At 27.7% G+C, this 14,648-nt stretch overlaps 1 protein-coding gene across 1 annotated transcript; it reads left to right on the top strand.

The window, feature by feature from the left end:
* Positions 1–1,731: 1,731 nt before the first annotated feature.
* LOC145833935 (uncharacterized) lies at positions 1,732–14,444 on the top strand. The gene is made up of 8 exons (XM_082941210.1): positions 1,732–2,414; positions 2,880–3,032; positions 5,800–5,972; positions 6,284–6,526; positions 10,003–10,173; positions 12,597–12,860; positions 13,098–13,236; positions 13,517–14,444. The coding sequence occupies exons 1-8, from the start codon at positions 1,771–1,773 to the stop codon at positions 13,647–13,649; spliced, it is 1,920 nt and encodes a 639-aa protein (XP_082797336.1). The 5' UTR covers positions 1,732–1,770; the 3' UTR covers positions 13,650–14,444.
* Positions 14,445–14,648: the final 204 nt, after the last annotated feature.

Genomic DNA, 14,648 nt, shown 5'->3' with positions numbered 1-14,648 from the left:
AGTCTGTACCAAACTTGCTGATAAAAAAAACGTCTGTACGAAGCTGAAACAAGAAGTTGTCTGTATTTATGTTGCTTCGTGGTGATACAGTATTCGCTGTTATGTATTTGTATCAAGTTGCTCGAAATAAACATACTGTCTGAAAAAAATCTAATCGAGAAATCGTCTGTATTAATATTGCTTGTAGCATGATTACAATATGCGCTGATTTTTGTATAAACACCTTGACTAAATTTTATTTTGGATTTATATATTAGTTTTATATTAGTTTTCAATTTATATAATGTTTATCTAACAAAGTACTCATACAAACTAAAAAATAATAATAAAATGTATTTTTTAAAACTATTTTTATATTTGTTTGATTTAATTCGACAGCTGTTGTAGGTTTAAGTACCAACTAGTTTTATGTCAACAATTATAATTAACTTTGAGCTTTTTTAATACTTTTTAAGCTCGTTTAAAGCACGCACAAAAACACAAGAAGCAGATATCAAATTTCTAGCATGCGAGAGTTTTTAAACATGAAGTAATCGGGTTGGAATTTTAAAATGCTTCTAACAACGTCGCTTTTTGTTCCCTGTTTTATTTTTAGATAAATCTTATAATGGATTATATTCATTTTTGATGTGGGTATGTTTTACGATTTTCCATGGCCTGGAATTTTGATTCTTTCGATTTTTTTTTTGAAGTTTAGCCTTCAAAAATTTTTACGAAACTGACTTCAAAAAGTTATGTAAGACGAAAATGGACTAGTACATTTCAAAAGCCAAATATTACGCTATGTAACGACATTTTTGCACATTATCTGAAAGTAAAAGCCTCAATTAAATTACATAACAAGTATACTATACTTTTTAAGTTATGTTCTAATATCACCACCATAATATTTAAAGGTTATAAACATATTTTTTAAGTGGATACTTACCAAAAAACATTTTAACAAAACAGCAAAACTTGAAACAATGAAATCAAAACAAAAATATAATTTGATATAAAAACAACAAGAAGGTTAAACGAGACATAGTAATTATTGAACTTTAAAATACACAAAATTTTAGACAAACACTTAAAATAAACATGGTTTGAGATAAAATTTTAAAATACACAAAGGTTGAGAAAAACTTTTAAAATAAACATAATTTGAGATAAACTTTTAAAATAAACATATTTTGAGAAAAACTTTTAAAATAAACATATTTTGAGAAAACTTTTAAAATAGACATAATTTGAGAGTCACTTTTAAAATAAACATAATTTGAGAAAAACTTTTAAAATAAACATAGTTTGAGATAAACTTTTAAAATAAACATAATTTAAGAATCAGTCAAGCAGCGAAACTTCAAACAGTTTATTGAGGGGAAAATTATTTTTAATAGAAGAAAAAAAAGGGGAGTTCTAATTATAAAGCGGCTTATTTTCACACGATGAAACTTTCTCTTTTGCCTTTGTGATGTCACAAACAAAACTTCGAATCAGGGTTCAAATTTGACTCATCTCAAATAAATGGTGTTTGCTTTGTGCTATAATTAGTTTTTAATACTTTTCAAAACCGGAAGCCGTTATGAACTTATGATTGAATAAGTTTTTCACCCCAACAAATAAATTTGTTTGCTCTTACATTAAATATACCTAATTTTGTTTTATTATTAAATGTAAACTAACTAATTTTTTTTAATCATATAACTGTTTGAAACAAAACAAATAAACCAATTAAATATTTTCAGCAACATTTATAAGTTCAAACAACCAAACACACAAACTTCAATTATGACGTCAGAAGATGTTCAAATCGCGACGTCAGATGAGGCACCTTTTGTTACGTCACAGAAAGCTGTGATTGTGACGTCACAGGACAACGTGGAGGTGATCGCCACCAGGGAAGACGAAGATTGCTCCGTGGCTCTCGTGCAAACAAACCAGCAGAAAAACAACTTCCGCACGCAGGCGCTCTTCGGTACTTCCCCCAACAACAGAAAAACCCCTAAAGTGGTCGACTTCAGGGGAAAACCCGCCACCCCTAAATCAGACATGACGTACAGGACGCTTAACGACGCCACCTTGCGGGAGTTTTACGGGAGGGAAACCCCCTACGGGACCGTTCAGCGGTTCGACTTCAACCGCGACGAGTTCGATGACGTCAGTGCCATGGCAACCACCCCAAAATCGCCAAAAAGTCCCCGGAGGCGCGTGACTAGCGTCTCGTCGTACCACAGCCTCTCGTCTCCAGGGAGTTCCCCGAAACAGCAAAGGGACCAGGTTTTTGCCACTCTGATCAGGGCGAGGGTTGGAGGGGTGAGGCAGGTGGAAGTCGGAGGGGTAGATGAGGAGGGGAATTCCCTGATGTATGTTGATTTTCTTCCTCTGCAAACGAGGAAGGGGGGCTTCAGCATCGGAGGGTACGAACCTTTCACGTGAGTAAAATTTTTTTATATGATAACTTGTAAACAATAGAAAGAAACTAAATAAAAAACTTGATAAAATTAGCTGAATTTAAAACCTAAATTTTACAGTTAAAAGTTTTTATGTCTTAGTATAATAAAGTTTTGTCTATTTTTTTGTCTTCGATAGTTTGTTTATTTATTTTTACTAGTTATAATTTATTTTACATACTTATAATAACTCATAGTTGCTTCATTAATAAAGCAAATGTTCATTTAAGTTTGTTTTAAAGAAGTTATAAGTTAGTAAAACATGTTTTTTAATTATAAACTTTCAAAAGATCGTTGTTAATCATTTAAATACTTTTGTCCAACACTCAAAACATATACATAATTTCAAACATTTAATTAAATTAAACTTTGTAATAAACTCCTTGTTTTATAAAACTTACAGTTAAACTATCACGTTACATGAAGTTTTATTTAAATATCTCACAGTTGCTGCGTAGACAAGGCAAACGAGTGGTTGAAGGACAACTTGGACGTTTTGGTCAAAAAATGCGAAAGTCTGCGCCACAGACTGGACCACGACCACAGAATAAACCCGGAAGCCACCGCCACTGACGACAGGAGTTACGTCATAGGGCTCAGGTTGGTTGTCATGGTGATATGGTTTTGTAGGTTGACCCATAAGTTAATGTGAAAGTTGTTAGTTAGTATACAAGTACTCTTATATTGACTAATATACTATACATGATAATTTTTAGCAATTAGTAACAAATAACGAAACAAATTATTTGTTCATTGCCAAGTGTTTTTAAGTTCACTTAGTATAACACTCGGTTAAACTGTATTGTTCTGAAACCTTTAGATTTAAAAGCAACTTTTTGTTTACTTTTATATTTTCGGTTAAGATTTATCTGACAAAGCTTTTAAGCCTAAATAAAATGTGTTTTAAGTTAAAATAAACTGGATTAGTTTTGATCTTAACACAAAATCTAAAACACAATTTAAAAATCGATAGTGCGTTATATAAAAAAGTTTTAACATTTAAAAAATCGCTGTTTAGACCTAGTTTGACCTTTAAAAAGTTCAAAGCAATTTTTCCTAAATAATCAATAGTTAATGTATCAATTAATCAATCATTTATTTGCCCCTATGACAAAGTTAAATCAGTTTACGTTCAATAAAAATTCTGTTGAAAGTAAATTTTTATACTGTTTTTAATTTTCTAAAAGACAGTTTTGAAATAATGTTACTTGTGTTTAAAACTTTGTTGTTGTTATCATAAGTTGTTAAAAAGTAAATCTTCTTCTTAAACTTGACAATTATTTCTGCCTAGTCTTATATTTATTTATTTGTTTTCAAAAAAATATTTCGTTGTAGTAATACTCTACTATGTAATAAAACTCTATCAAAAAAATCAAAGCTTTTTGATTTCTAAAAAAAAATTTAAAGCAAATGTAAGGCATAAAGCAAATGAGTTTAAACTTTAAAAACACTTCATAGAAAAAAAAAATAACACTGGTTCTTTGTAGAACTTGTTTAACCTAAATCTTTTACATAAAATCGAAACTTTTTAGTTGTTAAGTAAAAAAAAAGTCCCTAAGTTGTAAATCAATAAACCGGTTTATAAATTATTTATTAACTACCGTAATAAACAAGGGTTAACTAGTGAACTTATTCAAAACATTGATTTTAAATAATTTTGCATTTAACAGCTTTGCGTTTATTTTGCTTAGTTTTTTTTAATATTTAGTTACAAAAGTCTGTACAAATTTGTTAAATGTTTATTTATTTAGTTTCGTTTTATAAAAATTTAGAGGAAAAACCAAATGAGTTTAAATCTAAAAACACTTCTTAGAATAAAAAAGTAATTTAGTTCTTTGTAGAACTTTAGATCTAGTTTAATACTTATAAATAGCTGTTAAAGAATAGACACTTTTTTTGTAAATTAGCATTCTGCATATAAACTTCTTATTAACAACCTAATTTAACATAGGGTAACAAGTATAAACTTTTTAATTAAAATTTTTATTATTAGGTAACTTGTATTTGACACTAATATTTCTGTAGTATTTTAACAGCTAAGTTTTCTTTTGCTTACTAGTTCATACTTATACATTTGTAAATATTGGTTACAAATCTTTATAAATATGAATCGTTTTTACTAATTTAACTTAGTTTTTATTAATTAAACTGTATACAATATTGTCATTCCCGTATAGACTTGGATTTTGAATCTATATTTAATATAATTTTTTACTTTATTTTAGAAAGCAAAAACATTTAAAATGTTTAGCATCTAATAAAAGTTAGTATAATGATATACTTTGAGACTTAAAACAATTAAATAAACTTATAAAAACAAAAGTCATTGTTTAAAAACATATTTAGTTATGGTAGAAAATATAAAAAATCTTATTGTATTAAACTGCTACATCTAAAGTAAACTTGCAAAATATTTAAAATAATTAGTCTGTACATATACGCTTAAGTACTATATGCTAATATTCAATCGATATAAACATATTACAGAACTTTAATATGTATTGACACTTAAGCGGAAATCCCAACAAACATAAAATTAAATTCTCAACCAAGTGATATTTCACATCAATGCCAATTAAATATATATAATCGATTCTGTGTATTTGGTGTTTAAGAATATTTCTCATACAAAAATTTACTGCATTTCACATTATTGTTTTACTTATAAGAATTTAATATAAAATTATTGAAACTAAACATTAATTCTAACAACCATAACACTTAATAAACTGATATTTTATATCAATGCTGTTTAACATAATCAACCGTTTTTAAAATTATTTTCTCTTTATACACAATTTTAAAACGATACGAATTTACCTTATACATAGGTTTATAAACTTTATTCCTTCTACAAAATTTTAATAAATTTTTCTATTTCATACACAATCTAACGGTGTCTGTTAATTCCACTTTGTTTTATACAGAGTGTGGAACTAACCTACTAAATCGATTTCTGTATGCTTAATAAAGTTTTTACCTCATAAAAAGTTTCACAAAGTTTTCACCTCATGCAGAGTTTTATAAAACATTCTCATTTTACAAAGTTTGGTAAAAAAATATTTAAATTAGTTACAAATTTCAAAAAGCCTAATAGCTTAATAAATAATATATTAAATCAATGCAAACTTTAAAATTTTCTTCTCATATAATGCTTTATATTAATTTCTCCTCAAACAAAGTATATTGAAGACACAAAACCAATAAAACAACACAAACATAAAACTAAGCTCTCTTCTAACTGGTGTTTTAAAATCAATAAAAATAATCCAATCAATCGACTTTTACATGAACTTTCTCCTCATACAATGTGTTGAATTAACGTATTAAATTGAATTTTTGTATAATTAAAAAAAAATATTCACAGAGTTTGGTACACGAGAAAGGAAGTTCCAGACACAAAACCGATAAAACTGCTGCATTACAACATAATCCCCGATTATAAGAACAAGGGGAAATGGAAAGCCAAGGACTGCCCCAAGTTTGTCAATATGCAGAAATCGATAGATAAGTGGAATAATGGTGACTTCAAAATTGAAGGTTTGGTTTTATTTCAAAACAATTATCAATATCAAGAAAACAACTTTATGAAGGATTTGTAGGTTTTAACCATAAAAAAGTTAAATTTGAACTTCTAACTTTTAAAACGTTAGCACAAACTTTGACATTACTGTTTTAGGTTTATCATTATTTAATTTGAAAAAAGTATCCACAGTCTGATAACTTTACCAAAAGCAACAAATGTTATATACTGTGCCATTGCAGCTTAACTTTCAAATAATTTTGTTACATCACCATAATTAACAAAGTAGTAAATATTACGTCACACTAACAATGATGACGTAACACAGGCGATCTGATCAACGTTGAATCGATCCCGCTCAACTACAGCGTGGCGCACAGATCGAGCAAGCAAACGGACCAATCAGGAGCGAGTACTGACGGTGATACGTCATACTGCTGTAATGACGTAGACGCCGACACGTCATACTGCTGCTTGGACTTCCAGGGGAGGTGGGCGGTCGTGGTGACCCGGATGTATTTCGTGCAACACCCGGATGTGGATTACGATGAGAGAAAGAGGGTGAAGTTAGGTTGGTTGTGACGTCATAATAAGATTTGAAGCAATAACTATTAAATATTATTATGGCAATTTCTTCGATTTGTTTTTGATCAAAAAATATAGGACGTTTGACTTTACGATAGGGAGATGGTGAAATTAAGTTGGTTGTGACGTCATAATAAGATATTTTTTAATAGTTATCAATTTGAACTAAGTTATTTGGTATTTATTTAGTAATCTACCGTTTTTCTATGATTAAAAAATTTATAAGATGTTTATTATGAATATAGGAGAAGGGTTAAAATTTGTTAGCTGTGACGTCATAATTTGATTAATTAGCTAGTTAATGATTGTAAACGTAGTGATGTAATATAAACAATAGTACTAATAAAATACTACGCATTAGTGTGTTGTTAATAAGGAAACTATTAAATATAAAATAATTATTGAATGTTTTTCCAGGTGTTTTTGCGTTTTTTTAATGAAAAAAATTTAATTAAATAAGTTAGCATCATTTTTAGAAGTATTTGTTTTCTAAGAATCAACTTTATTTTTGGAAGTTTTAAACATTATTTTAAATTAAAAAATAAAAAAGTGAAATAAAGCCTTTTGATTTTTTTGTTTCTGATTTTTTCTATTTAAATTTAAGTTAGTATGTTAAGAATTTTAATTGAATTAAACAGATAAATTAAATGGTAATATCAAAGTTGAAAATAAAGTATATTTGATTAGTAAAATAAAAAACAAATTAAAACATTTTAAATTTATTGTAGTGGTATTTTTACTTAAGTATGAACTAGCACATGCAGAATTTTAATTAAATTTAGTTGATACAAACAAAAATAACATGAAAATTTAAAAAATTACATTAGAAAAACTATTCAAAATATTGAGTTCTTATTTATTTTAAACATTTGTACGTACAAGAAAAGCATTTATTAAATTAACTTATTTAAAAACAAAATTAAGTGAATTAATTTCTATAGTGTTTTTTAACTAACTACTATGTACAAAGTTCAGTTCTTTGTGTTCTTTTGTTTGTTTTTAAAACTACAACTCAGTTTAAAATTCTTCATTTCAGCGTTTTTTAACTGGATTATTTGTTATAGTAACAACTTTAAACTGGCGGTAGTGTAGATATGTCTGATTTTCTACAAAAAAAAATCTACTTTTATAAAAAATTTTACAAACAACATAAATTAAGCATTTTCTATTATTTTCAACCTACTAATACAATCCGATACGCAAATGTGTATCTATTAGTAATAAAACCACAAAAATAATTTGATAAAGCTGTTAAATGTGCTTACAGCTTAAAACTATTATTTTACAAAAGACTTGATAAAAAAGAGGTTCTTTTAAATTACTTATACTTAACAAGATGATACAAAATGTTTATCAATTTATACAAAGAAATGATGTAACTTCGATATTAAATTACTGCAGAACGAAACTAAATTACTGAAAAATGATTTACAGCAATTTGTCTGACAAATCGTCTAAGACACGAAGTAAATCACATACTTTATAGATCAAGCAACAAATTTATACTTATGTTTTTGTAACTTTGTAAAATATTACGTTTTTTTTTTTTAATTTCTTAATTTTTTTTACATAAAATAAAGACTTAAAAGAACTACATGAGATTAAAAGTAATATTAACTCTAAAATTTTCAAAGTTCGGTTAATCTCAAAGCTTAATCTTTTTTATAAGTTTTGTTTTTTATATTTGTAATTTAAACATTAATAAAATTCAAAAATTGCTATGAATCTATATTTATTAAGAATTGATACGAAAAACTGTTAAAATATGTAAGGTTTTAGCCGTTTGTTAAGTATAAAAGTATGAAAAGTATGTAGTATTAGACAGGAATATAAAAAGTTTTTGTACTATCGAATCATTTGAAACTCTAAATTTTTTTAAATACTAAAGGTTTAAAAAAAAAGTAATGAAAAAATAACTTGAAGTTTTTCTATGAAGCGATTTGTTTTATTCCGGTTGTCATGGCAATATACCACCCATCAAATTAATGAGTTAAGCGAAGCGTGACGCTTGAATCTCGCGTATAATTAGCTGCTCGTTCAACCGGAAAGTTCATCGCCCGATCAGCAAATCAAAAGTTGTTTTTAGAAGCCGGGATTTATTGCCTGTCAGTTTCGGCTAAATTTAGACTGATTCTTATCAGGATGATCGGTTTCTCGAGGGCTTTGTGTAAACAGTTTGTTGAATTTTGAATTGAAACTTTCTTTTAATGATTTGTTTTTTTAAAGTAATTATTTTTGTGATGTTTAAAAGCTGAATTTGCATTTTGTATTCGACACTTTCAATTTGCATCAGAATAAATTTGCGTAGAAATTTGAATAATCAATACTGATAAGTGACGCTAGGTAAATGCCAATTTGGCTCTGAAGTAAATTTAAATATTCATTGCTTTTTATTTTTTTCATAATATGCCATGTGTATTTAAATATAAGAAATTTAGCATCAAGTGATATAAGGTTCATTTACTTATAGACCACTTTGAGAATTAAAAAGTTTTGAAACTGTAGGCTGAAGGACTGTAATTATATATAAAAACAGAAATTGAAAAAAAAACTGGTTATACATTAGCATACAGTTTAGAAGAGTTTTAAGGACAAAACCGTCAGAAAAAACGCAACAGAAAGAAAAGCTTTTTATTAATATATAAAACAAACACACAATATTATTACTTATTTACAACTAATTAAGTAACCTTCTTTACATTTAACCTTTTTAAAAATATTTTCGTCATAATTTACTTTAAATTAATTTTAAAATTTTTTTACTAGTTTTACCTTAGACAAACAGAAGTTTATAGTAGTTTAAGCGAAGGCAATAAATATTTTAACTTCGTTTTTTTTTATAACCGAACAACTTTGAAAAAAAAATCATTTCACTTAAACTATGTCTTAAAGCTATGTATTAGTATTTATTTTTTTAACACAGTAATCAAGTATTAACTTTTAAATTTCAAAGAAAATCAATTTAAACATATTAAGTAATATATACAACAACAACTAAAACCACAAAAGTTATTTTTTTCACCATCGGATATTTCTAACAAAAGGTTTCAGTTTGGTTATACAGTACTTTAAATAATAAAAAAATATTATTTATTTACTTATGATTATTCAGTTTTCAGAATTCCATACTTTTAATTGAAAACAATACTGTTTAAATACTTACAATTATTTAACTTTCAGAGTTCAAGGACTTTACTCCGGCACCGATAATCAAAACACTTAAATATTTTTTTTTTATACTACTTATTTATAATTTATACTTTATTATAATAAAATTTTCAGAATTCAAGGACTTCACTCCGGCACCGATAAGCCTCAATACTTTGCATTAGATAATAAAATATATAATATTTATTTACTTAAAATTATTCAATTTTCAGAATTCAGTTAAGTTGAAAGCTCTTTTGAAGCTATATAAATAAATATGTTATTTATCACACTTTACAATTATTCAATTTTCAGAGTTCAAGGACTTCACTCCGGCGCCAATAAGCCTTCCTCCGGCCAAATGCGAGTTTCAGAGTTACGAGAAGCTACTGGTCAGCCTGAACAGGTGGCTGAAGCAACAGGGTGGAATCCTGAACATCGTCGGAGTTCAGAGCATAGAGGTGCCGTTCAGACCTGGAAATATCGGTGAGTTTGCTGAAATATTTTGATAATATCTTGTATGTATGATTGAACTTACTAAGTTTATTATTTATGTAATAAGTTTTAGTTTGATCATTCAGACCTAGAAATATCCGTTAGGTTAGTGAAAAATATTCTATAGTGTATAAAAGCTTGGTGAAAACTATAAAATTATTTAGACAGAGCCGTAATTAGTGTTGCTTGTTATGAGTTAATTATTCAGATGTAGCAATACTTTTGAATCAATTACAACTTTAGCATCCGAAACGTTTGATTTTCTATTTGCAACTGTAGTTTTTTTTTTTTTGCATTAGAGCAGAGCTTAATTGCTAACATTTATTAAAAAGTTCATGTCTAATTAAAATCCATTGTAATCTATTAAAAAAGTTTAAAAAACTCTGAAGAGCACATGTAAAATAACTTTAATATATTACCTGATCGTAGTGTAAACATTTGTTTATTATATCAATTGAAGCTCAGAATTACTGTTTTAAATTTTTCTAACAATTTAGGGAATTATATTATGATATCTTCAGGTGACATAAACAAACTAAACAGACATTAAATCAATACATCAATAAGCTTTTTAAACTATTTGTAATGTAGTAGAAATAATAAAACTTGTAATAAAAACATTATAAAACACTAAATTACGATTTTGATTTTCTAATTTTTTAAATTTAAGTTGAGTTTTAAAAAACTGCATTCAGTTTTTAGTTTAACTTCTTATCAGCAGTAATTTTAGTATACTTTTAATAAATAGAATTTAATAATTGTTAGTTTTAGCTAATTGTGATATGGAAAAACTGAGCTAAAATTTAGTTTTAACAATCAAGTTATTTATGCTTAATTTCGTCAGTAACTTATATATATATTAAAAGTATCAACTACTTAAAAGTTTACTTGAGCTTATAAAACTGCATCTTAAAGTTAAAATTAAATATATCTAATTGTAGATTCACATACTTTTTTTTGTAGAAACTAAATCTATTAAACTTGTAGAGTTTTTATGTGATGTTAGCTTTTGCGTAGCAAATATTTTTAGTTATTATCAATTGTAACTGGACTTAAGGTTAAATGCTAAAGATTAATAAACTAATGTCAATCAGTAATTATAACATATAGCTTAACATTCTACAGTAATTAGTTTAATTGTACAAATAATTACTTGGCATTTTGTTGTATTAAATGAATAAAATATTTAAAACTTTATTCAAAACTATAACACTATAACTTACTTTCAAAATAATGTTTTAATATGTAGCGTAAAAATTTAAACCTAAAAACATTAATTATAAATCAGTTTTTAATTATTATTAAAAAAATATTTAAACGAATCATCACTAAAAATAGAAAGTTGTTTCCTTAGCAACGGATATTAGCGTTGTCACGCATCACTAAACACGCGGTTGCTCATGGCAACAAGCAGAATTGAACTGGGGCCAATGTTTAGATCCCACGCAACAGACGGTTTGTTTTGGCCCAACGTGGGGTTTCTGGGGCCAATTTGATAATTTGGCGAAATTACGTGAAATTTTTTGTAAAAACTGAAAATTATTTTTAAACAAGATTAATAATGTGAGTAAAATTTTAGAGAACTTTCCAAAAAATATCATTGAGTTTACTTTTGGTTGTTGTAAATTAAACAAGGTCTGTTTCAACTAAACAAAGTACAGTTTAATTAATTAGTATTTAAATTAGATTTTGATCCTACAATTTAATGTCACTATTTTTAGTACTAGCATAAAACAATACTAAAAATAAAACTAGTTAAATATTGTTTTTATTTCGTTTTAAAAATATTTTTTTTTACTTAACAGTTATGCAAAACTTTTTGTATGTTGAACAATTCAAGAGAAAAAAAATTAGCGACAACTAAATTAACTAGTTTAGTAATTAGAACATTCAAGACTTCTCAAACCAAGACTTTAATGCTTTAGGTGTGATAAAACAGCAATTTTATGGTAAAAAAGGTTGTGCTTTGACCTTTATATGAAAAAATGTAGACAAAATATTCCTCTAACTTAGTGTTACAGCTAAAATATCCAAAACAAAAACATAACAAAAGCAAATAACAAAACAACATAAGTAAATAGAAACAAATTAAAAAGTTTGGTATTCCTTGCAGCCAACTTAAAACCAATTAAAATGTTATCAAGAAGCAGTTTTGTAAAATTATTTAAGAAATAAAGTTGAAAAACATCATTCGACGAAACTTTGTAATTTTGACTAAACTTGTAAAACAAATTGTTAAGTCTTTAGTATTCATCAGACTTTTTTATTTAATGATTTTTTGCAGTTTACTAAAAAGGCGAAATTTTTAGTTCAAATTGTAAATAAAAGTAATTACTTTTGTAATAAATTCAATTTACAAATAGTACTCATCTTAAAAATACTATTTATCTTTATAATTTTATCTATTTCCACAGCTTACACAAAAGGCAAAGTGGACAGCCAGGTTTGTGGTCACGACGACGTCAGAAGTCCCGTTCACTGGCACACGGTCAGATGTCTCAGGGTCTGGACTTCCCCGAAAACCACAACTGCGTCACCTAGCAACGAGATGAGCGTCGCCATGCGGTGCTTCACCCCACACCAGATCACCACCAGAGGGTGCTGCGGGGCGAGGAAACCCATATTCGAGTCCCTGACGACTTTGTGGGACCGAGCCAGGAACTGGATCGAACTTTCTGGTTAGCTTTTTTAATTTGAATTTTTTTAGATGGTTGTGTAATTAGTTAAATGTAAATTTTGTTTATATGATTTTCTTAATAAGCTTTTTTTATATAATTATTTAGTGTTTTATCTAGTCGATTTTTTTTTTCCAATTCAACTTCTAATCAAAATTAAAAACAATTGTTATAGTTAAGCTGTCGTCATGGTTTAATAGTCTTAAGAAAGCACCAAATTTGAACCAAATGTTTTAAAAGGTGTCAAAGTGCTGTCCATTGAAACGGACACCGTGGAAAAATGGCTGAAGAGCGACCAGGCGCCGGACAAGCTGGTCCAGAGGACGTACAACAAGGAGGACCACAAAAAGACGTGGACCTCGAGCAGCCTGGACTTCAGGTTGATTAGTTTGCGATATAACGAATAAATAAATTTTCATATGAAGACTTTAAGTGAGTATGATAAAACATATATATACAAATAAAATATTAACTAGTTTAGTGTACTTTTAAGGTTAGTTAATTTAGTTTAGATAAATAAATAATAGTAAAATATAAACTTACATATGAAAATTAATATTAGCTGTTTTCGTGTTTGCCATTTTGCGATAAATAAATTCAACTTGAATGAACAAATAAAATATTTAAAAATATACAAAATAAACAACATTTATTTTCAGGTTGACCACTTTGCGGGTGTTCTACGACCACAACAGCATGCAGGTTTTGGACGGGTACACTCTAGCCCCCAGTCCCCCGCCCCCAGAGCCCGCGAAACCCTGCTGCTGCCTGGTGGGGTGCACGTTGATGTGATGGACCCCGTAAAAGTTTTGTGGGGCGCAGTTTTGTGTAAGCCCAGTAGAAGTTTTGTGGTTTTTAAAGTTTTCAGTGTTAAAGGTTGAAGGTTTACTGTTTGATGTCGTAGTTCCAAAGCAAAGAGGGAGAAAACCAATTTTAAAAACTTTTTTATTTTTAAAGGGGAAGTTTTTAGCATCAGTGAAATAAAAAACAAATTGGACAGTGTTGCCTACTTTGCGAAGCTCTAAATTAGAATAAGAATGTCCCGTAACCTTTTTTAATCGCTTAATAATAGTTGTTTATCAGCTGGTTTAAGATTATACGATGTACATCCAAAAGGAAAATAAATTGTTTGAAAATAATTTACTGACGATGTGGGTTTGAGTTTGTAAGTTTATTGAAAATAAAATTAATCTAGGTAGAATGATTTATATAGCTATAAGGTTTTTCGATTTCAAGAACTAATGAAAAGTGATAGCTACAAATTACTTTCGATGCCATTTTCTTATTGTTGAATAATAATCGTGATTTTGTAAATCTTTTTGTAAAGACTTACTTTATTAAAGTTTTTTGTACGCTGTTATTGCTTAAGTATTTTAAGTATTTTTACAGTTTCATGTAAGATTTTTCTTTGCAGTCTTTTAATACTTCATTCATTATAAAAACAGCTAAACTTTTAAAACTTTGATTTGATTCCGGTTTATAAATGGGTTTAATAATAGCATTTTCATACGTTTTTAGAAACCAACTTTATTTAAAAGTTTAAGTTGTTAATATTTTTGCATACGTATTTTTTTGTTGCAATCAATAAACTTTGAATAAATTAAAAGTAAAAGAGTAGTTTTGTTTTGCAAAATACTTAATTTTATTTTTATACTTAAATTTTTCACATACTGAAAGTATAAACTTGTGAAAAATTATTCGTTGTTAATTGAAATTAGTAAACAACATATCCCAGGTACAATATTCCTGTTAGAATGCATGATGGGTGCTCCCAATTTAAGTACCTTTCTA

Source organism: Thalia democratica, chromosome 4 (genome assembly GCF_965202585.1).
Source record: "Thalia democratica chromosome 4, ktThaDemo2.hap1.1, whole genome shotgun sequence".
Lineage (NCBI taxonomy): Eukaryota > Metazoa > Chordata > Thaliacea > Salpida > Salpidae > Thalia > Thalia democratica.
The sequence above is the reverse complement of the archived record's forward strand: the minus strand, read 5'-3'. Positions and strand labels throughout refer to the sequence as shown.

Excerpts from the sequence above, each read along its gene's own strand:
- LOC145833935 (XM_082941210.1), top strand. The coding sequence starts at position 1,771 with ATGACGTCAGAAGATGTTCAAATCGCGACGTCAGATGAGGCACCTTTT. Across the intron at positions 2,415-2,879 it reads GGAGGGTACGAACCTTTCAC|TTGCTGCGTAGACAAGGCAA; the intron begins GTGAGTAAAATT and ends AATATCTCACAG. Across the intron at positions 3,033-5,799 it reads AGTTACGTCATAGGGCTCAG|AGTTTGGTACACGAGAAAGG; the intron begins GTTGGTTGTCAT and ends AAATATTCACAG.